This window comes from Mirounga leonina, unplaced genomic scaffold (genome assembly GCF_011800145.1).
Source record: "Mirounga leonina isolate KUSES-001 unplaced genomic scaffold, KU_Mleo_1.0 Mir_104, whole genome shotgun sequence".
Taxonomy (NCBI): Eukaryota; Metazoa; Chordata; class Mammalia; order Carnivora; family Phocidae; genus Mirounga; species Mirounga leonina.
In genome coordinates this window covers 17,457,917-17,482,273 of record NW_023270231.1, presented here as the reverse complement: position 1 = coordinate 17,482,273, position 24,357 = coordinate 17,457,917, and the positions used below count along the sequence as shown (strand labels likewise).

The window sequence follows — 24,357 nt, the reverse complement described above, 5'->3', positions numbered from 1 at the left end:
CCTGTATATACCAGACACTTTCCTAGGTGAAACAGACAATCCAGTCATGGAATTTAGAGATCAGTGGGGGAGACAGAGGTAAATCAAATAACCCCCCAACCCAAAGGTAAATCTGCAACTGAAATGTTATTAAACATTTGCTGAAGACCAAGAATTATACTAAATGGATTGCCAAAATGGTGCTTAATCCTCTCCAAGGTCCTGAGGAGTGGAGGCTTGGAGAGGGGATTCAACTTTCCCAAAGCCACACTGCCCCAAAGTGACAGCTGGAATTCCAGTCCTGCACCACCTGATGCAAAAAGCCCATGCATGCACTTGGCTGCTTTTTCATATCTCCCTCAGCAGCCTGTAGATCTCAACTCTTTCCGGCTCCTGCCCTTTCTCCTTTGAGACCTGGGTTTGGGCTTAATGGAGTTTCCACTCTTTTATGCAGTCTTTGATATAAAATATTCCAGAATCTAGTATGTCCAAGTCACTGGATTGGGAAGCTTGTTAGAGACCAATTTTAAAACTGAGATTCTACAATTATTTTTACCTAAAGAATACCTAAAGAAAATAAGACTACCTGGGCCGAAGTTAAAGCAATTATCTCCGTAGAATTTCTAAAGGTCCTGGATTATTAACAGAGCAAGGGTGCCCCCTAGTGCACTGTGTATTACACATTCCTTGACTGGGGATGAGAGCATTCTGGATGTTAAGCGGTGGCTTCCTATTGCACGTCTGGATTAATAATAAGCCTCCCCTAGGCTTGATCATCTTGGCTCCCCAACCCCCCACCCCATTTATATCAATTCCAGAGGCAAGGCCTCAGATATATGGTACAGCATCTTCTCGCGATTCAGAATTCCACCAACCAGGACACAAGGATGCCCACACTGAGATTGCCAAAGGCTAAACCACCTACTGCCAATCTCCAGGATCACTTTCCCATTAGACCAATAAATTGATCCATCATTTCCTGCTATAATGCCTCTCTCTTTTCTGGAGGTTGTGGCTTAAGGGATACCCACCCTTTACACACACACACACACACACACACACACTCTGACCTTATCCTAAAACTACCAGAAACAGGAACTTACACATTCACTTTGAACTAGGTTTTGTGCCCCAGGCCGCGGATAGAGTGATGAATGTATCACATTCCCAGCCCAAAGCTTACACTCTAGTAGGGGAAACAAATGGCTAATGAGTCTATTAATTATTCACTTTTCACTATAATAACTGCTACGAGAGAGTCTGCTCGGAGAGTCTGTATCAGTGAGACCAAAGGCAGATTAGGTCTGAGGGTCAGAAGTGTTCCCTGAGGAAAGAGTAAGGTGTACCGTGCCAAAATGGGAGAAAAGGCTGATGAAAGTGATCAGAGAGCTTGGGAGAGAACGGACATGGGGTCCAGGTAGCCTGAACTGGGCTTCTCCTGGGGCTAAAGGTGGTAAGTGTGAAGTCAGTTAGTCAGAATTGGCATAGTGTCAATTCAAGGATGGTAAGGTATTAAGAGAATATCATTAACATTAATGTTTGTCATTAATTGAAAGACTGAGCTGGATGTTAAATGATGAGTATAAACTAACACCTGAATATTTAGTTTCAGAACAAAACTTTCTTGAGTAGGAAATGTTAACGCGGAAAGCATCCCTAGTCTATTCTGCCTCTTCCCAGTAACCAACAGTATTGCAGAATTTATTATTTACAACCTCTCCACTGCTTATATATATAAGATGAGGAAATAACAACAGCTGACCTAATTGCCCCAAGTGGGCAGGAGTCGAGTTAATAATAGGCTAAAGGCTGAAAGGAGGAGAGGATAGTGGTGGCAGCCACGGGGTTCCCATGGTGAACTGTGGCTAAAAACAAATCAGGATAAAAAGCCTTACCTAGTGTGTGATGCCCGCTAGATCTCAGGAGGGTTAAACGCTGCAAGATTTGTATTCAGAAAACCTGAGTTCAAAGCCGCCTCTTCACCCTCTAGCTATGTGACCAGGGCAACAAAAGGTCTCCATTTCCGCATCTGTAAAACAGCAATAACAGCAACTGCTTTTTAGTTTCTTGTCAAGTAGTGGGTGTAAAGGGCTTAGCATCATGCCTGGCATATTCCATTTACTCGACATTAGTTTATTATTATCACCATTATTATTGACAATGTTTTTTATCTGGGACCAAATCCACACACGTAAGAAATTCAGGGAAAACTTTAATCTTCTTCGTCACAATGTTCTGTTATTTTCCAATTTTTAAAAATAAGTATGCACTGCTATTAAAATCTGAAGGAGTAAAAAGTACCTACACATTTTGGCATAATACAAATTTGATTAGTCCGCTGTTGCCCAAATTTCCCGGGCTCCTATTGTTCAAGGAGAGCGTGGGTGTGCACTTTAAAAGCAGATTCCTAGGCCCCGACCGAGAAATACTGAATCCGAACATCTCAGGGACAAACCCGTTAATTTATACTTTTACTCAGTCCCACAGATGATTCTCATAATCGGGCCCCTCCTGGGACCTGCTGATTCAAAGCGAGCGCTGCAGTGACCGGACGAGGAATGCCGGCGCAGGTTCTCGCAATCACTAGCACCTGAGCCTACAATTCCCACACTGCCCTCGCAAACCAGAGCTCGGCGAGCCGGAGCCTGCCGGGAGTTGTAGTTTCTGTCAGCCAGACCTCTACCTATAAAAAAGGCGGAGATGACTGCCGAAAACTTCCCGCCCCACAATGCAAAGGCCATTGGTGACGTCATCTGCAGAACGCCCGGGATGGAGCGGGCCGTTTCTACCGCTCCTACCGCCACCTCCGCTGCATCAGAGCCTGCCTCCTCCTCCGCCGCCGGCCCCTCCCTACCCTCTTCTCCCGCCGCCGCCTCCTTCTTGGGCGCTTCTGCCACCTCTACACGATCCAGGCCCTCTGTCCCTGAGAAGAAGTCGCGTTCAGTTTCCTTTGTGGGCCCAGGGCGCAGCCATGGCGGACGGCGGCGGCGGTGGGGGCGCGGGCTCGGTGGGCGGCGGCGGAGCGGGCCAGGCCTCGGCGGGGTCGGCGACAGGCGCGACGGGGGCCGGTGGGAGCGGCGGCCCCATCAACCCGGCCTCACTGCCTCCCGGCGACCCACAGCTCATCGCTCTCATCGTGGAGCAGCTCAAAAGCCGGGGCTTGTTTGACAGCTTCCGCCGGGATTGCCTGGCGGACGTGGACACCAAGGTAGGTGGGGCCGACGGGGTAGGACTGGGCGTGAAGACCTCAGGGTTGCAGGTTGGCTTTTCTAAAGCAGAGAGAACAACAAATATACTTTTTAAAAATCTCAGCAGTGAGGTATTAGGCCGCTTGAGGCAGTACAGGAAGCTTTCTGAGTGGTGTACACGTGGGTTGGACTCCCAGTCCGATTACTGTTAGCTGTGTGACGGTCCAGTCGTTTCTCTGAACTTGGGGATTCAGTACTGGTTTCAGAGCCTAGATCCTGTCTTTCCCAAGCTGAGACTTCTTTAAGCCCCTCAGTAACAAACCTCTGTGTGTTAAGAACATTGGAGAAGGCCAGGTAAGGAAGGGAGAATGGTTTGAATGCACAATCATCAGAACGTTGTAGCAATTTGTTCCTTTTCTCTAGCTCAGTGATTTGCAGGCCTGAGTGTCCGGTTGAATTAAGGTACACTGGTGCAGAACCCTTATCTTGTACTCCATCGTGGATTAAAGAGAATTTGGTGCCAATTTTAGATCCTAATGCCATAGGTCAACCCCCTAGTAAAATGCTATTTCATGTTACTTGCCAAAGTCGTGGAGATTCAGTGAAGTCAGGTGTGTTAAGTGTCAGACATACAGTAGTTGCTGGAATGTTCCATTCTCTCCCATTTCAGAGGCTTTTCTAAAAAGACTAGGGTTGTAGGTTTAGGAGGCTCTGTTACTGACTGAGCCCCTCTAGGGAAGTGATTTCTCCTCTCTTAAGAGAATCTGCCTACCTAACAGGAAAATTGTGAACTTAAAATTATAACTCAAAGATAGGGAAAGACATCTTCCATTTATTCTTTGAACATTTATTGGCCTACAGCATGTGGGCTGTGTGGATACAGAAACAAGTAAGTCACTACCAGTCCTCAGAGCTCATACTCTAGGGTAGAAAACTGACAGGTGGACCAGATGCTATATACACTATGTGGTGTTAGAAGTGCTTAATATTTAATGCTTAATTTTCCTTATTTAAGGTTCTCAGGTACATATCAACTGAACTTCCACCTTTCCCAGGACTCTGGGTGTTCTCAACTTCCCATCACAAGTTCTCCACTCATACCTCTTATGTTCTGTTTTGTGTGGCTAAATCAATGTGGTATGCATGGTATTTTTAAAAGAGAGAAAGAAAATTAGTACTGTAAAGCTGTTGGGGGAAAGAGAGTTGGAGCCTTCCCCACGTAACACCTTAGATGTTCCTTCCATTAGTGCCTGGGTGGTTTTATTTTTGGAAGACTGTGTTTTCAGGCACTGTTGCTTTAGCCCCATGGTTCTCAGTTTGCCTCTTGGATCAGCAGCATCAACATCACTTGAGAACTTGTTAGAAATGTATATTCTTAGGCCCCTTCCCAAACTGCTGATATATTTCAGGGAAAATGTACAGATGATGTTTGTAATTTACTTTGCAGTGCACCCAAAGTACAAATAAATAGAACAAACTGATAAGTGAATCAAGTGAGGGATAGATAATGCAATAAAATGTTAATGGGAGGCACAGTCTGTCCTTTCACTTCAAGAACTGAAGGGATTGTTCTATGTTGTCAAGATCTGTTCAGGTTTGGTGGTGACATTTGCTGTCCTTTGTCCTTTTACGGTAAACAGTAACTATCATTTCAAACCAGGTGACTTATTTTGAATAGTATAAAGTACAGTAGCAGGATGCATAGTTCCAAGTGACAAATTAATTCTAGTTTCTTTAAGCAAAGTGGTGAATCTGTTGACTTGGGCACCCCAAGAAAGGACTGATTGAACAAACTGTCAGAAGAGTAGGGATGCATTTGGAACCGGGGATGCGCCTCCAGGGCCATCTTTCATTTCTGCTCTTTATAATATTTTACTGTCACTGCACAGCAGAGTCATCCATTTGGTTACTGGTATTTTGATTACATCTTACATCTTCTTCCTCTAGAAAGGGACTCTCAATTCTTGTTCAAACAATCCCAGGGAACATCAGCATTGTCTTAGCAAGGGGCAGGCACCACATTTGTGGTCAGGAGAACATGGCACCCTCTGTCCTACCCTTGTGAGGAGAGGAAGGAGGAGTTGCTAGGTAGATAGTACATGGGTGTTTGTGAATCCGTTCTCTTGGCCTTTTGGAAGAGTCCACCTATAGAGTTGAAGCCTGATGATTTTTTTTGTCAATTTCATTTACCTGACTGCTAGCAAACTTTTGCCACAGTAACACTGCATAATAAACCAAATCATGGTGACATGATAAGCATCCATTCTCATGCTGATAGGGCTGCAGGTCAGCTAAAGTTCAGCTAATCTACGTAGGCTTCCGCTGGGAGGTTTAGGTGGCCTGGGCTTGGGTTTAGCTTGGGCTACATATAAACTCACCTTAGGTCCCAGGACATGCCGTCATAGAGGGTCACCAGAGCACAAGAACCAAGCCAGACAGAGGACGACCACATTTAAGGCCTCTTGTCACTAGCACTCCATTGACCAGACTGTGTCGCATTGCTAAAACTCAGCATCACTGGGGTAGGGAAGCAGTCTCTGCCCAGGCAGAGGGGGGCAGGGGTGAAGCCTAACAGCAATGCACACTATTATACCTGGTTTGAAGAAGAGCAGCTGATCGTACCAGAAGGTCTTAGAGGCTGAGAATACATGTTCCATGTATTCACCAAGTTCCTTCTAATTTTGTTCTGATCATAGTTGGGTCTAAAACCGACTATGAGCCAATAAGAGCCTCAAGCTCCATTTTTGGACTTAAGGTGTGCTTCCCCTCAGCCTTTCCCAATGTTCCATAGGCTTTGACTTCAGTCTCCATTCTCACATCATGCTGAGGGTTGGGTGGCCCTTCATTTTATGCAGTGGGCTTTCCTGAGCCCTTATTTATTGCTGAGGATACCCTGCGAGGCAAGTGGGACAGTAATATTTCAGGTTTACAAATGGAAATAACTGAAGCTGAAAGGTTGATGACTTGTTGAAAGTCAGACAGCCGGTTAGTGATGGTGCCAGGCTAGAACCCAGTTCCTCTGATTCAGAAACAGTCTAGGTCTAACCTTGGCTTTGCCACATTTTGGCCATGTGGGCAAGTTGTTTACTTTTTCTAAGCATAAATTTCTAATCTCTACAATGGGGGCAGGAGAGAGTTAATAGACCCTCCCTGTACCATTACTTGGAAAGTAAATGGGATGATGCATCTGGCCTTGTGCCTGCCCACCATAAAGTAAGCCCTTGTTGCTAGTTAATTCATGCTCTACTGTACTACAGAGCCGTCTTCATCGTCATGCTGGAAGTGTCTTTAAGGACTTGAAACATCTACATTTCTGTGGAAAGCAGTATTCTTAAATGACTGACTTCTAAGATTTTGGTGCATGTAACTTCTTACCTTGCCTCTTCTTTTTAATGTTTCAGCCAGCTTACCAAAACCTGAGGCAGAAAGTGGATAATTTTGTGTCAACACATCTGGACAAGCAGGAATGGAATCCTACAATGAACAAAAACCAGTTGCGAAATGGTCTGAGGCAGAGTGTAGTTCAGTAAGTAATTAGAATTAAGAGTGAAAATGTGGTAATCACAGCATGATGTACAAGAAAGCTGATGCGCGTCATTATTTGGTCAAGGTGGATGGTACTTTACAGCAAATCCCACGCACAAGTCGCAGCAGTCCACCCCTTTATTAAAGTTAAGGTTCAAGTAAGCAAAGGACTCAACTGACATTCTTGCTAGTTTATCCATCCTCCATAGGCCTCCTGTGTAAATTCTACCGGGTGCATTGAAAGATACTCCAAATTCTGAAACCTAATTCCCTGCTGCTTGAAGTTTTCAGTGTAGTTCACCCATACGCGGGAGTTTTATACCAAGATATCAGTGTTTGGATCTTGGGCGAGAGGTCTGAAGTGGAACAGCAGCTTTTAGGAAGGCATGGAGCCTTATTAAAGCACGTCTGTCGCGGTCACAGCCTGAACCTTAGTTCGGTGCCACTGCCAGTCACCCGGTGACTTCTCGGTGTCACTGGGCACTGCAGCGGAGGCGGGCCATGGCATCTGGCTTTTTCTAATCTGCTTGTGATCTTTTTTTGCTCTTATTACTAGCACTTGTGTTCAGGTCTTGATCCAGTGAACTCTCCTGGAATATCTAAAAGCTTGTGAAGCCCACCTCTTTAGAAATAGAAATATCGGGGAATTGTGCTGAGTGAAAAAAGCCAGTATTAGAAAGACGCGTGGTGCTGATTCCATATATGTAACACTGGTGAATAAACAATGACAGCGATGGAGACAAGATGAGGGGTGCCTAGGGTTTGGGGGTGGGAGGAGGCGGGTGAGTGTGACCCCAAAGGGATAGCCCCAGGGGATGCTGTGGTGGTGGAACTAAGACCTTCATCGTGGTGGCGGTTACCTGCGGTCACTCATGGGGTAAAATGGCACAGAGCTACCTGGGCAAACACACAACGGAGTGCAGCTACGTGTGTGAAAACTAAGTAAGGTTGGATCGTCCTGGTGTCATTTTTCCAGTTGTGATACCGTATGGCAGGTACACATGGTGCAAACGGGTGGCTGGGGGAAGGACGCACGGACCTTCAGAGAATGGTCTGTTTGTCTCCACAAGGTCAGGGATGTTGGAAGCTGGAGTGGACAGAATCATTTCTCAAGTGGTGGATCCCAAACTAAACCACATCTTCAGACCACAGATAGAAAGAGCGATTCACGAGTTCCTGGCGGCCAAGAAGAAAGAAGCCGTGCCAGCGCCCCCTCCAGAGCCTGAGAGCCAGGACCCCCCAGCTCCCTCCCAGGATGCTTCCTAAGGTCCAGTATCCCGTCTTTTGTCCAGGAGCATTCATCTCTGGCTTATAAATATATAAAATGGATAGAAAAGGGGTAAGCCACTATTGGGGATCATGTTCTTGATATATTCAGAAAAACATTTACTGCAGAGAGACTCCACCTACTGTTCAAGAGTCATTTTTTACTGAGAACTCACAGGTAGCATTCTCCTGTGTTAGTGTGATCTTCTGTGCCGCCAGAGCTAAACTTTTTTTTTTTTTTTTTTTTTTTAAAGATTTTATTTATTTGACAGAGAGAGAGATAGCAAGAGCAGGAACACAAGCAAGGCAAGTGGGAGAGGGAGAAGCAAGCTTCCCGCAGAGCAGGGAGCCCGATACGGGGCTCGATCCCAGAACCCTGGGATCATGACCTGAGCCAAAGGCAGATGCTTAACAACTGAGCCACCCAGGTGCCCCCAGAGCTAAACATTTAAGCTGTGGATAGATGCTTCATTAGAAACCAACAGGGATGGTTGCTGTGCACAAGAGAAATTCAAATGAAAGTCCTGTTTTTCTGAAGTTGATTGAATGAGTCTTATACCTGGACATGAGTTAAACTTGGGTTTGCAATTTAAATATAAAGTCAAACAGTGCCTTCTAAAATGGCATCCTCAATGGGACTCACAGTCTGCTTTAAGCCCTGCTGGATTTCCTTGTATTTAGAGATTAGAGTTTACCACTGTCAACAACCGTGGGATTCTTCTGTTATGTGCGTGCCCCTTCCTGTTACATTTGGGATTTAACTTCATCTTAAAAGTCAGCTACAGGTGCACAAAGCCACGCTTTTTTGCAGGCTTTGAGACCTTGGTCAAGGTGAGCAGTAACCAGCAGGTAAGCAGTGGACTCTTACCTAGCCATTGTTAGTAACCTGTCCCCTCATTCCACTTTGGTGTTCTGTTTGTCAGATTCATTAAGATGTTTATTATTTTTGATAGGAAAGCATCAGTGAGTGAACAGAGCAAGAGCACAAAGCTTGGGTGGGGCACTGCCTTAAGAGGGGCATTGTCTATTTGTGCCTGTACTCGGGGGAGAACTCAAACTCAATTCCATTATGGAGTATAAAACATTACCAGTTTTTCTAGTTTAATTGTAAATTCCTTTAGGGACATAAAATTAAATGTAGTCTCTTATCAAAAAGCCTCTTGATCTGATTCTCTTTTTAGAGTATGTCTGACACCTTTTGGAAGCTCCATTGAATTAACCATGAAGAAATGGATTCGGTTACTTAAGAGGACAACTTCAGAATGAAGACAGGCTGAGGTCGTCACTGATTTCAACGTTCAGCCTTGACTGTGGGGCAGTGTCCAGATTGAACAGGCAGTGACAGTGGACCGTGTGTGCCCCCTCATTGTGCTGCCGTCTGGTCAGCCTGCCAAAGGGGGTGACAGCCAGTAGACACTACAGAGATACAAAGAAACACTACATCAGTCTGGGGTTGTCCTGAAACCTTTATACTTGAACTTGGAGACTGTGTGGATTTTAGGGTTTGTGCTCGGGGATCCCTAGAGGGGCTGTAGCTACAGTGGAGGAACATAACCAGTTCCAAAGAATGACAGTAAAGGTTAGCATGGAGTAGGAATTAGTGCTTAACTGTCAACTAGAATGTTTAAGCTGTCAGCACCAACTAGCTCAAAAGTTGTCATGACCCTCTTGTACGTGAATCTTGTAGCTTCGGTTTCCTTTCCTCCGTAAGAGGTGACAACACATGGGACCGTAGAATGTGTGAGGAAGTGCAGACATCAGGTAGAAGGAGAAACATCTGCAGGCTGTCTGTCCAGGGCTGCTGCTTATCCTGCAAGGGCTAGTGAGTCTTGGTGTGTTTATTTTATTCTCACGTTTGTGTTTTTTAGAAAAGTTGAATGATCAATAAATAGCTTAAGTTTTGTAATAAAATCATTTGCTACTCCTACTCTGAAGCCTCAACTGAGTGTAGCCTCCAGGCCTGGGAACCTGTGAGGAGTAACCTTTGTCCTCTGCCTGCCATTCTGTGCCTACGCGGGGGTAGTGGACGGGGGAGCAGAACTTGGAGCTGCCCACCCCCTGGAGCTAGCAGGTAGCACTGGAAGTGGGCAGGCAGTCCCTCTTCTCCCCTGGACCGTGACTGGTGCCGGTCACTAGCTGTGAGGGCAGAACGATCTCTCCGTGTTCCTCGAACCGAGTGTACAGTAGCATCACCCAGCGATCTTGGAAAGGTGCATATTCCGACCCAGAAGTTCTGGAGTGCGATTGGAATGTGTTCTCATGCTCCAGGGGCTGCTCATGCTGCTGGCCCCTGGCAAACACTTTGTACGGCAAGCCTTGAAGAGTATCAAAGCTTATATCAAAGAGTTTGGGTCCTTAGTGGAGTCTGTCCCTAGATATTGTTCATCCAATAAATTGTCAACTACTTAGCTGGTTCCCTGTTAAAATGAACTGCCTCCACCTTGACCATTTCTTGGCTTACAGTGAAGTTTGTGGCTCTTATGTCAGATGCTCAGGCACTGGTTTATCCTATCTCTGCCATTTACCCTCAGCTTCTATTTACTCATCGAGGGGAAATAGGTTCCCATGCATTCTGGATCGCTCCCTGGCACGTGAACGAAGTAAGCACTAACCCGTTACAGCAGTGCTGCTGAAGGTAGAGTCCCTCACCAGCAGCAGCAGCATCACCCTGGAACTTGCTAGAAATGCAGCCCCTACTCCAGACCGGATTCTGAGACTTGTAGAGGGGCCCAGCAAACCCTCCCAGTGATTCTCTGCATGCGAAAAATCATTTTAAGGCACGTTTTTGGGAAGCTGGTGATGTTGACTGGCAATGACAGTTTAATTGTGATTAGTGTGTAAACGTGTCTCTTCCAACAGCTCCTGAGGGGTGAGACTATCGAGTTTTTTTGTCTTGTTTTTTAATTCCTTGCAAGGACTCTGCTTTGGGGCATTTTGATGTAGAAATGCTTGCATGTAACTTATACCTGCTCTGCTTTCAAAAGAAGTGTCTTCTGAAGATGAGTTTGCTAAGCAGCTCAGAACATTGGTGAGAACTCTGCAGAGACTCACTGGCTATTCAAGATAGAGGAGCAGTGTCTGTGGGGACCCAGCAAAGGTCAGGGTCTGGCGTGGGCCCAAGGCTGGCATGAGGTCCGGGTTTGAAAACTGCATCTGGATCAGTCCTGACAGGGCCAGGCCCTGCCCCTCTTGGCTGCCCTAGGAGGCCGAGGACAGGGTGGGAAGCAGACAGGACAGCCGGCCCGGCCAAGCTTTTGTTGGCACTGCGTATCACACCCTGTCCATCACCTTACCCGTGGAGGAGCCAGGAGGTCAACTTTTATGGTCTTGTCACTGGGGATGGGCTTGGCTCCAAGGCCACATGGTAGTAATTACTCGTCCTCTCAAATTGGTCACACTGCCTGAGACCTCGCCAGTCTTTCTGTCTCCAGTGTCCAAACTGCCATTTGGCCATCCTTCCAGAAACACTGCTTTTATCAAATCTCTTCCTCACTCTGGAACCTTTGGAAGGATGTAGACGAACTAGGCGCTGACCAGGTGGCCGACATTTTCATACGCATATATTTAATTCTCATGACCCTGTTAGGATTTATTCTCCATTCTGTGGATGAGGCAACCTAAACTCAGGTGAAGCAACATACTCATTATACAACTATTACGTAGGGGAGCAAGGTTTGAACCCAAGCCTCTGAACTCAAAGCTCATGTTCCCCTCCCCACCCCACCCCCTTGCTACGCTGCCTCCTTATTACTTAACAGAACAAGTCAAACTTGTCAGTCCTTTGGGGTCCACCCTTCATTCCAAATGTAGGCTAAAATCAAGTCAGCTGGACCTCTTGCTACATCTCAATGCATACCTTTAGCTCTAGCCAGTCTGCTCCCCTCACGCAAATGCCTATCACAGAGCAGAGTCTGCAAACTCACTCTGCCCTCCAGACATGTTCTATTGATCATGGAGTTGTAACTATTGTCTGTTGTTTTTAATTACCAATATTTCAAAATGGGGAGAATTCCATATAGAGCTCTCTTTCTGGTTCCTAATGAAAAATGTCAAGGTTTGGCAACATATTTGTATTCCCGCTGGATAACAATCCGCCAGAATTCTGTAGCAACTCTGCAGTTGAGAGAGCATGTGGGACAGACAGATGCCACTGGCTGGCTTCTCTCATTTCCATCACCCTGCTGGCCCTGAGGGTGTTGGAGATACTTGCCCCAGAGTGTCATCGTCCTGTGATTAAGATGATTCAAAACATTTCCAGCTAAAGGGCCAGATCTTCTAGACTGATTTTCATGGAGACTAGATTTTCAGCTACCTGAGTTGGGCTCTAGAATTTTCAAGCTTGGAATGGAGTCTGAAGTTCCCTAACATCTCTCTCTCGGTGTCCAGATTGAACCTATCCAAGGATGAGGGAAGGTCACAGAACATCGCACATAGAGGTGGGCTCAGGGTACAGCTAGGACAGAGACTGAGAGAACCAGCACACGGTATTCTCAGAAGCCCCCCAGACTCACCCTGAGTGGCAGTCTCGCCAGGGCTGGAGCCGGAAGAGGGCTTGTCTGTGTAGCCTAATCGATGTAGGAAGCTTAAAGTCTTGTAAATGAGAGAGCGAAGGGTAGCAAAATATGCCACCCCAAAATAGGACCGCAGGAGTTCAGGACCTGCTGCCCCCAAATCTTCCTCTTTGATACACGGATTGCTTAGAGCTGTAGGCACTTGAAAAACGGCAAATACAGGGAGAGGCTTTCACTGAATTGCTTTTATCTGCCTAAAGGCAGATACCAGATACCCAAAAGGAACACTCATCACAGATCCCCTCCCGGGAGGTACATCACCCAGGGAGGACTGACTCTCACAAGAGAAGAGACTAGAAGTCAACCCCACACCCTGACAAACTTCATCACAAATTATTCTACCTCCCATCTGTTCTTCCAAAGGCCCATTCATCTCTCCTAAAAATCACTGACTCTCCCCTAAGAGGCCTACCAACCCCCTCTTCCTTCCCTGTTGAGCTGGTATTTAATCCCAAATTCTAAGCCACCTCAGGGAGTTAACTTATTTTTCCCTGGGTGTTTCCATGGTGACATGAGGTATCCATGTTAAGAAACTTCTGTGTTTCTTTTGTTAATCTGTCTTTTGTTACAGGGGTTTCAGCCAAGTACTCGAAGGGTAGAGAGAAAATCATTTCCACCCCCCTACAAGAGCAATAGATTGGATTCGGCAGAAGTTAAACAATGGTCGGGGTGGGCATTTGAATGACGCAAAGCTTACGCAGCTCTCCGAAGGGGGCAGCACCCGGTCTCCGCTGAGGTGATTCTGTAGGCAGGTGGGAGAACTTTGTCAGACTCGGCCCGGCCTGGAGTCGTCATGACGGCCGTCCTCACAGCAATCCTATGAGCTCATACGGTGTGCTGGCTCAAGGCTCAAAATTTGAGACCTGACTCTGCCACCTGGGCTCTGGGGCGGCGTCAGTGATGATAGATTCTGTTTTGGCTACAGTGCGTGAACAAAGAAACACCAAAATCTCATCAGCCGCACACAACTAGTTTCTCACTTACACAAAATGGCTGTGATCTGGGCAACGCTCCAGGGCAAGTCTTCAAGGCGACATTGAGCGTCCTGGCTGCTGCAAGCCTTTAGCCCATCCTCTCAACCCAAGACCTCTTCCGTAAGAGCACAGCAGAGGAAGAGAACCACGGAAGGTCTCCCGTGAAGGATGAATGATACGGCCTGCGAGTGATACCATGGCTTTCACTCACAGCCCCCTGGCCACACCTAGGCACATGGCCATACCTAACTGCAAGGGCACCGAGAGGTACACACACTCACGGGCCCAGAAGGAGAGGAGAACCAAATGTGGCTGAGTCCCAGAAGGCTACCTCGGTGTGCCTTCCCGCCCACTGAATATACCGTGTCTTCCCGCAGAGATCCTGCTCCTGCTCCATGGAAGATGATCTCAAAGTACCATCTAGTGGCCTCATCCGTCAGCGGCCCGGGAGGTCTCTGTGTTAGCGGTTAGGCAGGCACCTCCTCCTCAGACCTCAGAACTAAAGAGAGAAGTCATCCGCCTGAGATCCCCTCCCCCCACCAACCTTGACAGAGGATGAACTAGGTAGGGGAAGAATGGAAAACATTGTAGTTCTGCTGCGAAGCCGCGGAACCTAGCATGGCGGGTGTCCCTGTAGGCCCGGCTCAGCCTGCAGTTCTCTGTGGCCTCTGGCGCCACCCTCTGGGAGGTTCTTCCACGGCCACTGTGTCTCCCAACGCACTCTGGCCACACCACCCTCGGGGAGTCTGAACTGAGAGGCTGTCTGGCTTTCTCAATCCCCGTCCTGCTCTAGGAGACCAAAGCCCCAAGGGTCATTTTAAGTTCCGAGTGGAGACTTTTGGAGCCGGGGGATCATGGGAGTTTGGGTCAGAATGGCTATCCTATAGACGTAGTAGGAGCGTTACCAGACAGATTCCAACCGGCAACATGGGCCAGAAGCCACAGTCACAATTTTTGGGGGGGGACTCGACTCATAAATCTCTTGTATTCCTTTGCTCCCTTGCTCTCATACCTCTCTCTTGATGGAAACTTTGAGGCTATGGGGCTTCCATGCAAAAGCTACACTTTTTTCCCTGAGCCATTCTGTCCAGCTGAAAAGTTGGCCGGGGCACCACATCCTTATCTGATCGTTGCATGGAGGCCTTTGTCACGTAAGTGTTCTCTACGTTTGCTTCTGATCTCATCTCTTTCTTGTAAGACCTTGCCGAATGCAGGCAACATCAACCATATGATGCTATTAAAAATCCATTTTCCCGCCTCTGCCCTTAGAGCCACAAGTTAATTAGGTACATGATCCGCCCCTGAGCTGCTGATGCCCAGTATTTACTACTTTTACATAGGTTGACTGATTCACATTTTTGCAGCTTGCAACTAGAAAATGCCCTGACCAGATCTTCTAATGACATCCGATTGACTTGTCCGTGAATGATCCCCCAACTGACAGATGTGTCTTCATCTGACAGATCGGGTTTGCACTTACTACATTACCTAAATCAAGCTCTTTATTTTGTAATAATTTGATTCACAGATAGTTATAAGAAATAATATGAGTGCCTGTGTACACACTGGTATTTACCTGGTTTTTCCGTTGGTAACATTTTACAACACAATAATATGATCCCACATCCAGGACTGCTTAATGTAAAAATGGATGGCCTTTGCCTTTATTTCTGGCTATTTGCACATCAGAATGATTTTGTGAGTTCCTCAGTGCATGATATTTGAGCTTACTTTTTGCATTAAGCCTAGTCATTACATTTTTTAAAATTTTTTTTCGTTTAATGATTTGTTTATTCCAAAAAAAAAATTCTTTTTGCACACTTACAAGTATGTCAGGCAGTGCCCTTCACCATGGGATTACAACAGTGGCCATGAAAAACGTGGCCCTTCCTCAAATCACGAATATATTTCACTGGTTTCTCTGACACAGGGGGGATGGGGAGCGGTGTTTGGAAATGCCACAGAGGTGACAGGAAGAGGGAGGCAGAGGGAGAAATCCATTGAATTCATCAACAAGGGCCACAGCAGTTTCAGCTGGAAAGCCAGGGGCTACTGCCAGATGGCAGAGCACTGAGGACACAGAGGAGGGAAGGGGGCCCCTCGCCGGCACCTCTTCGGTAATGACGGAGCTATGTGTGTGTGTATTTATTTTATTTACGTAGACAATGCTTCTGTGTGGGGAGACAGTCCAAGGGCATGAACAGGTTTCACAGGGAGAAGTGTCCCTCCCATCTCCCAGATACCCTCCAACAGCAACCCCCACTGTACCAGGTCCGTACTCACCCCTCCAGAGACGGCTCAGGCGGGCACAAGCGTGTCAGCTCCTACATGGGTCCTTAGCTGGGACGCGCTCCACCTCTCCAACTGTCCTCAGGAGAAGTTCCTGGAGAGAAAATGATCGCAGGCTTAAGAGCTCTGAGTGGCCAGCAGGTCACAGGGGTGGGCTGGGGGTGGAGGCGATGGGCAAAATGGCAGCCCCCTTGCGGCTACAGGGTCAACGATGCGCAACGATCAGGTAAGAGGAGGCAGCCTGTTCTGAGTGCTTGTCACATGCAGGCCACTCCAGCCACACCAGTAAAGGGCGTCCCTGCAGGGAGACGATATCATTGTCCCCACTGACAATGAAAGAAACAAGCACTCACCCGAGGTCAACCAGTGACAAGAGTCAGAGCTGAGGGTCCAACCCTGCTCTGTTCATCTCCAAAGCCATGCTATTTTTTCCCATTTTTTTTTTTACTGTAGTAAAATACACATAAAATTTGCTGTCTTAATTAAGCAACCAACGCAGTGGCATGAAGTACATTCACATAGTTATTCAACTGTCGCCACCATCCATCTCCAGAACTTCTACATCTTCTCATACTCAAACTCTGTCCCCATTACCACCAGCTCGCCATCCCCCTCCGCAGCCCCCGTGACCACATTCTACTTGCCGTCTCGGTGAGTTTGAGGACTCCAGGCCCCCCGGCTAAGCGGAGCCATACGTTATGAGTGCTCTGCGGCTGGCTTATTCCTCACTGAGCCCTACCACCTCATCCTCAGACCTCATTTAGGTTTTGCCAATGGGTCCCAACTGCGTTCAGTGTAGTGAAGGGATTCAGTTCAGAATCACACGGTGCATTCAGTGGCCACATCTCTTCGTCTCCTTTAATCTGGAACGGTCCCTCTTTAAAATTCCAGGCCAGATCTTTTGTAGAACAGCTCTTAAACTGGGTTCGTCTGATTACTTCTCATGATGATATTCTAATCCTGCATCTTTGACAGGAACATCAGGAGCAATGATGCATTCTTGTCATAGCATCCTATGAGGTGCATGAGTTAGATCTATCCCTTTGTGGCTGATGTTAACTTTGATCACCTGATTATAGTGGTGTCGGCCAGATCCTTCTTTTGTCCATTTGTAATAAATTAGTATTTTGTGGAGAGGGACTTTGAGATTTTGTACATATCCTGCTCTTCATCCAACATTCATGCCCATTGACATAGCTCTGTTGAACCAAGTATCATTCTTGACCATGGCCAAGTGGGCATTTTGAAATTCCATCGTTCCTTCTACACTCATTAGTTGGCATCCTACTATTGTAAAAAGCTTTTTCTTGTTCCTGTTTATTGATTCACTTGTTTATTTCTATCTGTATGGACCCATGGATTCCTATTTTACTCAATGTGTTATACAATCTGGGGCTATCATTACCTCATTCGACATCAGGTTGTCCCAGATTTGGCTGGTGGGCAGACTTTCCGACTGGCTTTTGTATCCTGTGACATTCCTCCCTCTGTCCTTGAGCACCTCCTTACTTCCTGACACAAGGAGATGGTCTAGGCTTATCTCCTGCTTTTCCTGCTCTTGCCCTGGAATCTGCCATTTCTCTAAGAAGCTTTGATTCCTTTGTCTGGTATTTAAAAGTCACACTGAGCGCCGGATGTGCCCCCACTCCCAGGCCTTCCTGGGGTGCATTCGAGTTTCTTTCCTTCCCTTAATTATCATTCTTTCTCTAGCCTCTCCCGCTATCCTCCATACATTTACACCGGATCGGTCACCTCTACACAGAACCACCTCCTGTCACCACCAACACCTTGAACCCGGACAGATGGCCCCTCACCCGTTCTGGCTCTGACACCCCATGCTGCTCTCCTGACCCTCCTCCCATCTCCACAGATGCTGACCTAACGGCTCAGTAGCTGTTTGCAAACCTCGGACCCGAGCCCTACCTAAAGTTCAGGTGGTTATGAACAGACATAAGAGAGGGAACTGGCCAGGGGTGGTGACGGTCACCACAGGGTGGTGACAATGAAGAGATGGAAAGGCTGACGCAGTGAATCACCACCACGTGACAGCCCCTGCCAGGCAGGGCAGGTGGCTCGGACGTCTCTGGGCTTGGCTAGAAAACAGTGGGGTTACCTCCCAGACAGTGCAGGATAGCAGAGAGAGCAGGTTTGGGGGCCAAGCTAGCCTTTCGTATTCTCTTTGTTCACGTTATCTTATTGTCTCCACCCCGCCACCCCCCCACTCCCCCACCCCCAATCTGCCTTTTGTGTCTCTTGCTGTGGCTCTGTGTCAGTCACTCTGGTAGCAGGCCACCTGTCTTTCTCATGCCTGCCCAGAACTTACTCTTCCTACACCCAGCAAGACCCCCTCACACAAACACACCAGACTGGGTGAAAGGCCACGCCGCCATTTGCACGAGCTGTGGAAACCAACAAAAACTTATTTATAGTCCACAAATTATTAATAGGCTGGGATCTTATTAATTCCATCCCCAGTACACATCTCCCCATAAACGCATGGGCAGGGGTGGATAGAAACACAGTGAACGTTATTGGATAAAACCCCCATAAAAGGAGTATTGTAATACATCATTCCACTTCCCCTCATTAAGTCTGTGCTGAGAACATCCTGTGGTTTATAGCTGTAAACCAGTCCCATCTGACCTAGAGACCCAAGACCACTTCTGTCCTTCCTTGGCCCAGCCTCCCGCCCCCCTGAAAGAATGTGTTTGCACAGTCGACATCAGTAAGATGGTCCCTGACTATCCACAGATCCTGTGGCCACAGCGTGGACACAGAACTCCAGGGAGACAAGCTGGACCACACAGGGCGGAGGGGGGGCTGTTGGCCCAAGCCAATTCCGGGATGACATGGTCTTGAACCAAAATCAGCTTTAAGAAGGCCAGCTCTGCCTGTTTCTCCATGCCCAAACGCTACCTCCCAGAACTTGTCATGCCAGGGAGCTGCAAGGTGCTCCCTCTCCCACCCGAGGCAGAAGAGAGAGGGGAAGGACAGCAAGAGAGGCACATGGGCCCCCAGTCCTGGAGTGCAGCCGACCTGAACCCAGGACAAGTCAGGCCAGAGAAAATCCCATGCTGGGTGGCCACGAGGAGGGAGGGACAACATGAGAAATGTAGAGGACTCTTCCAGGCCTTGCTCTCCATGCTGGCCTCCTAAGCAGAAAAGAAAGAGGAAGAAGATGCTCGGGCCAGCTCTGAGGGAGCAGAGTCAGCTCTATGCCACTGTAATTTCATGGACGGACAGAGAAAGGTGATAACCAAGGGCACTGGGCCTGTGAGTGGAAACTGGTGACGCCACACTAGCCCTGTAGCCCAACTGGGGCCCTGGAATTTGACCAGTTCCTACAGCACTCAGTCCCCTGGTGAGTGAGGGTGTCCGTTGTGGGATCAGCCCCAGGGTGGGGTGAAGGGAGGTGCAGGGGCCCAGGGAGGCAGGAGCAGACCTTCTGCAAACCTGTCAGGGGTTGCTGCAAGAATCAGAAACAGGAGGTGTGTGGGGCGCCTGGGTATCTCAGTGGGTTAGGTGTCCAACTTTCGATTTTGGCTCAAGTCATGATCTCAGGGTCATGGGATCAAGCCCCGAGTCTGCGCTCAGCGAGGAGTCTGCTTGAGATTCTGTCTCTCTCTCTCCCTCTGCCCCTGCCCTGTGCACACACACACTCTCTCTCTCTCTCTCAAAAGAAAAGAAAGAAAAAAAGAAAGAAAGAAACAGGAGGTGTGCAGTTCCCAGCAGCTACCTTGGGGATGGTTTTCAAGTGCCCTGATGTGGCACTGGCCGTGGACATGGGGCCCGTCCATTCGTGAGGAGTGATAGAACCACATCCTCAAGGAACAGGGTCACCCAACTTCTACCTCTGTTATCTGGCAGCTTTTCTTGTTCTGTGGGCTCTGAGGGGTGGCAGTCCTCTCATGGCCAGGCTCTGTGGGAACAGAAGAGGGATAGGAGAGGAAGGGGAAGAGGGAGAGGAAACAGCGAGAACAGGAAGCTTGGAAATACCCACGCCACTCAGCCTGCCTCTTTCCGTCATTTAGGGAATGAGATGGTGCCTGAGGGCACCGGCCATGCAGGGCACATAGTAAGTGCTCATTAAATATCGCTATTGCCCTAGAAATGGCTGCCGGAGCAGCAGAAGTGGTGGATGATTCATTCAACCATGAAACACCCCAGAATGTAGAGCAGCCATCATCCCCCCTTTTCCCAGATGGAGAAACTGAGGTCCTGGGCTATGAAGCCACCTGACCCAAGTTGCCCCACTGGCCTGCGGGCAGCAGAGCCAGAACAAGGGCTTGTCTCCTGCAGGAGATTCCAGAAGCCCAGCTCAAGGCATGGACTTGATCTTGCAAGCAGGCTCCAAAGACCTGGGGACAGGAGAGAGAGAGAGATGGAAAAGGTGGGGCACGGACCGGGCAGGGCCGTGCAAGAGAGGAGGCAGATCTGAGGGGCAAGGGGGTCGGAAGCAGGCTTACCTGCCGGAGAGGGTATGATGGGCACACGGGAGGGCACGGAGAGGCCCTCGGACTCTGAGGTCTGCAGGAAGCAAGAGGGAGCAGCCACCGTCCGAGCTCTGGAGGGAAACCCACCTGACCCCTCCATAGCTGAGTGAGCTTGGGCACGTCCCCTTAACCCTCCTCAGTAAAACGGGGGAGGTGGCAGTCCTCCTCCACAAGCTGCCGGGGGGAGGAACGAGGCCATGTCCAGCACACAGCTCTCAGGCATCGCTCAGCCGGCGCATCACTTGTCGTCGAGCCGGAGAGATGGCTGAGCCCAGGGCAGAGATGGAGGCCGGACTTCCGTCCCCCTCAGACACACCCCGTGCAGCACGCCTGAACAGGGAGCCACGGAGACAACCTGTGAGACAGGCCAGCAGGGGCCCACGGTGCGTTTCCCTAGAGGAAAAGTGTCTGTCAGAAGAGATCTTCCTGGGTGGATAGCCAGGCTCCTTGGGTGATGTGCCCCAGCTCTGTTGCTTCCTACCTGTGTGACCACGACCAGTCACTGGTACCCTCTGAACCTTAGGCTCCTTATCTAGAACGCTGCTTTGAGGACGATAGCTAATCTTTAAAGGGAAACTGCGGGTATTCATTTTACCTGGGGAGGCAGAGTAACCAAGGGGAAGATAGCACAGACCTGCAGAGAGATCAGGGCTCAAATCCCAGCCCTCCAAAAAGTAGCTAAGCAGCTGGAGGCGAGTTTCTCAGCCTCTCTGCGGCGTGAAGAGCTGGGATAAGGCGTGTGAAGCCCTCAGTACAGTCTAGCACGTGGTAAGGACCTACAACATGGTCGCTGCCGGCCAGTTTCCCTCTCGGCCTGAATCTGATCCGGGCCTGACCTTGCCTTCTATCTCACCCAGGTTTTGTCCCCAAATTTCCAGCCGAGTGTGGCCTGAAAACTGTCTTTGTGGGGCAGCCACCCCGGCCCAACCACAGCACCCGTCTCATCAGTGCCCCTGCTATAAACAGACAGAGGCCGTGTAAGCAAACACCCCCTCCCTGGTGGCCCCGAAGGCCACGGGCCTTGCAAGAGGTCAGCTGGAGGGTGGCAGCCTGGTTGGACGCAAATAACCACAAAAGCCAAGGGCAGGGCGGGCCATGAAAGACCCTTAAGGGCCAGGCAGAGCGGCAAGTGAGGCGCAGAAAGCCAGAGGGCATCCAGGCCGTGTCCCTGACTTCTGTCCCACCCACCCTCCGCCAGGATCCACCAGGGAGGACATTTTATTTCTTTGAAAGAAATATTTTGACAGAATGACTGGGATGGAGGGTGGAGGGAAGGGCAGAAGTCAAGGAGAGAGCGAATCTTAAGCAGACTGCCCGCTGAGCACAGAGCCCAGCACAGGGCTGGATCTCATGACCCTGAGGATCATGACCTGAGCAGAAATCAAGAGTCAGACACTCAACCAACTGAGTCACCCATGCTCCCCCACAAATAAGTGTTTGTTAAAAAATACATATATATGAATTTACAACTCTATAGCTGTCTCGATTTATTTTTAGAACAAGTCACAGTTGTGTTTACCTTTAAAAGTATGCATTTACTAAGCTAGTATCTGACCAAACTGATATAAGCATTACCTCTTGGTTGCTTGTGGGTGGATACATATACATAAACTCTTAATTTATAATTGGTTTTATATAAGAGATTGACGTCAGGCCTCAGTCCATAACACTAGCGGGGGAGGGGGGTCTCCAATTAGTCTTGGCACCTGAGTCTCCTTGCTTTCTTTCTGTTTAAGGCAAAACGACCTGAAGGGGGTAATTTTAAACACCAAAGCTGCGAATGTTCTGTGTTGCTAGGGAAAAGCTCAGAGCAAGCTTCTCGGAAGCCCAAGGGTGAAGATAAAAGTGGAAATGACTAGTGTGTGCTAGAAAAGCACCGTTCCCAGGAGGGAGCCTGGAGCTCAGAGCACGTCAGGGTGTAGAGAACTATCCCCTCATGAGAGCAGAGGAAGGGCCCAGAAGGCCTTGCTGAGGGATGCGGCAAAAGCCAAAGGCAGCGCTCCTTCACCCTATCCACACGTCATCCGTGCCCCTGGAGCCAGACCCTCGTGTCACGAATAAGGTGTCACCCCTGTCTTCGGGGAACTCACTTTTCAACGAGGGCTACAGACGCAGAAATGAAATAAGGTAGGCAGGACTCCCCAAGCACATCTTGGCCCTGCTTTTAGTTCTGCACATGGAAGGCTAGAGAAAACTTCCTCTGCCAGGATCCACCAGGGAGGACATTTTATTCCTTTGAAAGAAATATTCTGACAGAATGACTGGGATGGAGGGTGAGACCCTTAGCTCATGTACAAATGAACAAGGATACGACTGAATAGCACAGGGACAAGGAGACCAGGAAAGGAAGGTGTCTTCTCCTACGGGGAAGGGGAGTCAGGACTGGATGAGAGACATGGGAAGGCTGAGGACCACCGGGACGAAGGGCCAGAGAGAGACAGCCTGGCGGCAAGATGACCAAACAGAACATGAGAGAAGGAGATCTTTAGGGTTTTTATTGTGGAGAGCACGATGTAAGCCCAGGCCTCTGGCCCACGTACTAAATCTCGAGTAAAGTCTGCAGTTGACCACTGCTGCTCATGTGTGAGTGGATGATTTTGAGAGCTCTCAGAGGGGTTGGTTTTTTGTTTTATTTTTAAGTAACAGCTACCATATGCCAGGCATTAGTCTACGCACTTCACACCACTGATGCATTTAATCCTCATGACAATTTTGGGAGGTTAGTTCTATTATTACCTCCCCATTTTCCAGGTGAGGAAAGTGAGGCACAAAGAGAATAAAGAACCTGCCCCCAGGCTCACAGTTAGTGGGTGGCGGGCCCAGGATTCAGCCTAGGAAGCCTGGCATGATGCTAGGGAGAAAGGACCCCTAGCCCGGGGCCATACATTCTAGAGGCCCCTGCTCTGCTCCTCCTCTGACCATGCCTCTCCCCCAGGGCAAGGGCCAAGGACATGCCCACCTGGATCCCATGCTCCTCCCTTCCCTCCACTGGTAGACCGTGGCCTGGGTACTCAGTTTGCCAGAATCCCCCGCCCAAGCGGCTCTGGCAGGTAAGACAGGGGTGCCCCTGATCAAAGGATGCTGACAGGAATGGACACGGGGAGCGCCACAGCGGCCATTCCCAAAACACACAGTGAGCAGCTCAACGTGTCAGCCCACTCCAGGTGCCATCACAAGCTACCACAGACCAGGGGCTTCAACAACAGAGATTTACTTTCTCACAGTCGCAGAGGCTGGAAGTCCAAGATCAGGGTGTCGGGGAGGGCCCTCTTCCCAGCTTGCACACTGCTGACTTCTCCCTGCCCCCTCACATTTTCCTCAGTGCCTCATTGAGAAAGACAGACATCAGGCTCTCTGGTGTCTCCTCCTAGAAGGGCCCTAATCCTATCAGATCAGGACCCTACCAACCTTAGTCCCTTCCACAAAGGCCCTATCTGCAAATACAGTCATATTGGAGTTTAGGGCTTCGACATATGAATTGGGGGTGGAGGGGGGGTGGTAGGGAACAGGGACAAAACATTCAGTCCATCATGCTTACCAGGAAAAACATGGGAGTCTAGGGTAGTGGACGATTCAGGCTCAAAACCCAGAAGCTGGTGCATGCTGCTCAGGGTCTCATATGGGGCAATAATGTCTGCACAGGAACCAAGGGAGTGGACTCTGGAGCCTGAGAGCAGAACATCACTGCAGGGACGGCAGATACAGAAGAGGAAGGGCCTCCCCTCAGCAGGGCTGTGCAGGACTGCTGTTCAACAGCGCCACCTTGTGGTGCAGATGGTCAAGAGCAATAGAGGATTTTGCCTCTCCAGGTCCCCCTGCATCTGCTATTTCAAAAGCAGGACTAAGGCCCTGGGGTTTTTGGAAAAATCAAAAGCAAGATATTAAACTTTGTAACAACAGAGTTTGGGAGGTATTCAAGTGATTAATTAGAAAAAAAGAAATATGACCAGATTCGTACCTTAAGCTCTTGGTATAGGTCATATCAGTTCCACAGGATATGAATGTATCTGCTTAGCTGTTAAGCAACTTCTTATTAAAGTGCTTTTTAGCCCTTCAGACCAGCTACTCTTTT

General features: G+C 48.7%; 1 protein-coding gene and 1 long non-coding RNA gene across 15 annotated transcripts in view; one reads left to right on the top strand and one right to left on the bottom strand.

The window, feature by feature from the left end:
• Positions 1 to 24,357, bottom strand: part of LOC118016873 — a 288,291-nt gene that overhangs the window by 15,835 nt on the left and 248,099 nt on the right. For 12 of the 13 annotated variants that reach the window (XR_004680957.1, XR_004680956.1, XR_004680959.1 and 9 more), the window contains 3 exons: positions 15,787 to 15,886; positions 13,227 to 14,002; positions 1,875 to 2,008 (listed from right to left, as the gene is read on the bottom strand). This is a non-coding gene — a long non-coding RNA (uncharacterized LOC118016873). Of the gene's footprint in view, positions 1 to 1,874; positions 2,009 to 2,284; positions 2,987 to 13,226; positions 14,003 to 15,786; positions 15,887 to 24,357 lie in introns of those variants that run through there. The other variant, XR_004680971.1, reaches the window with a different exon arrangement.
• On the top strand, positions 2,882 to 9,885 carry BOD1 (biorientation of chromosomes in cell division 1). Of its 2 annotated transcripts, none has more exons than XM_035014554.1 (4): positions 2,882 to 3,187; positions 6,569 to 6,693; positions 7,763 to 7,959; positions 9,140 to 9,885. In XM_035014554.1, exons 1-3 carry the CDS (start codon positions 2,951 to 2,953, stop codon positions 7,956 to 7,958), a joined length of 558 nt encoding a protein of 185 aa, XP_034870445.1. In that variant the 5' UTR covers positions 2,882 to 2,950; the 3' UTR covers position 7,959; positions 9,140 to 9,885. The 2 variants fall into 2 exon arrangements, with proteins under 2 accessions (XP_034870445.1, XP_034870453.1); XM_035014562.1 differs by having other exon boundaries at positions 2,898 to 3,187; positions 7,838 to 7,959.

What these genes read in the sequence shown, in the direction of transcription:
- BOD1 (XM_035014554.1), top strand. Translation starts at nt 2,951, where the DNA reads ATGGCGGACGGCGGCGGCGGTGGGGGCGCGGGCTCGGTGGGCGGCGGC. An exon ending in TGGCGGACGTGGACACCAAG is followed by an intron (nt 3,188 to 6,568) that starts GTAGGTGGGGCC and finishes TTAATGTTTCAG; the next exon opens with CCAGCTTACCAAAACCTGAG. An exon ending in CTGAGGCAGAGTGTAGTTCA is followed by an intron (nt 6,694 to 7,762) that starts GTAAGTAATTAG and finishes TGTCTCCACAAG; the next exon opens with GTCAGGGATGTTGGAAGCTG.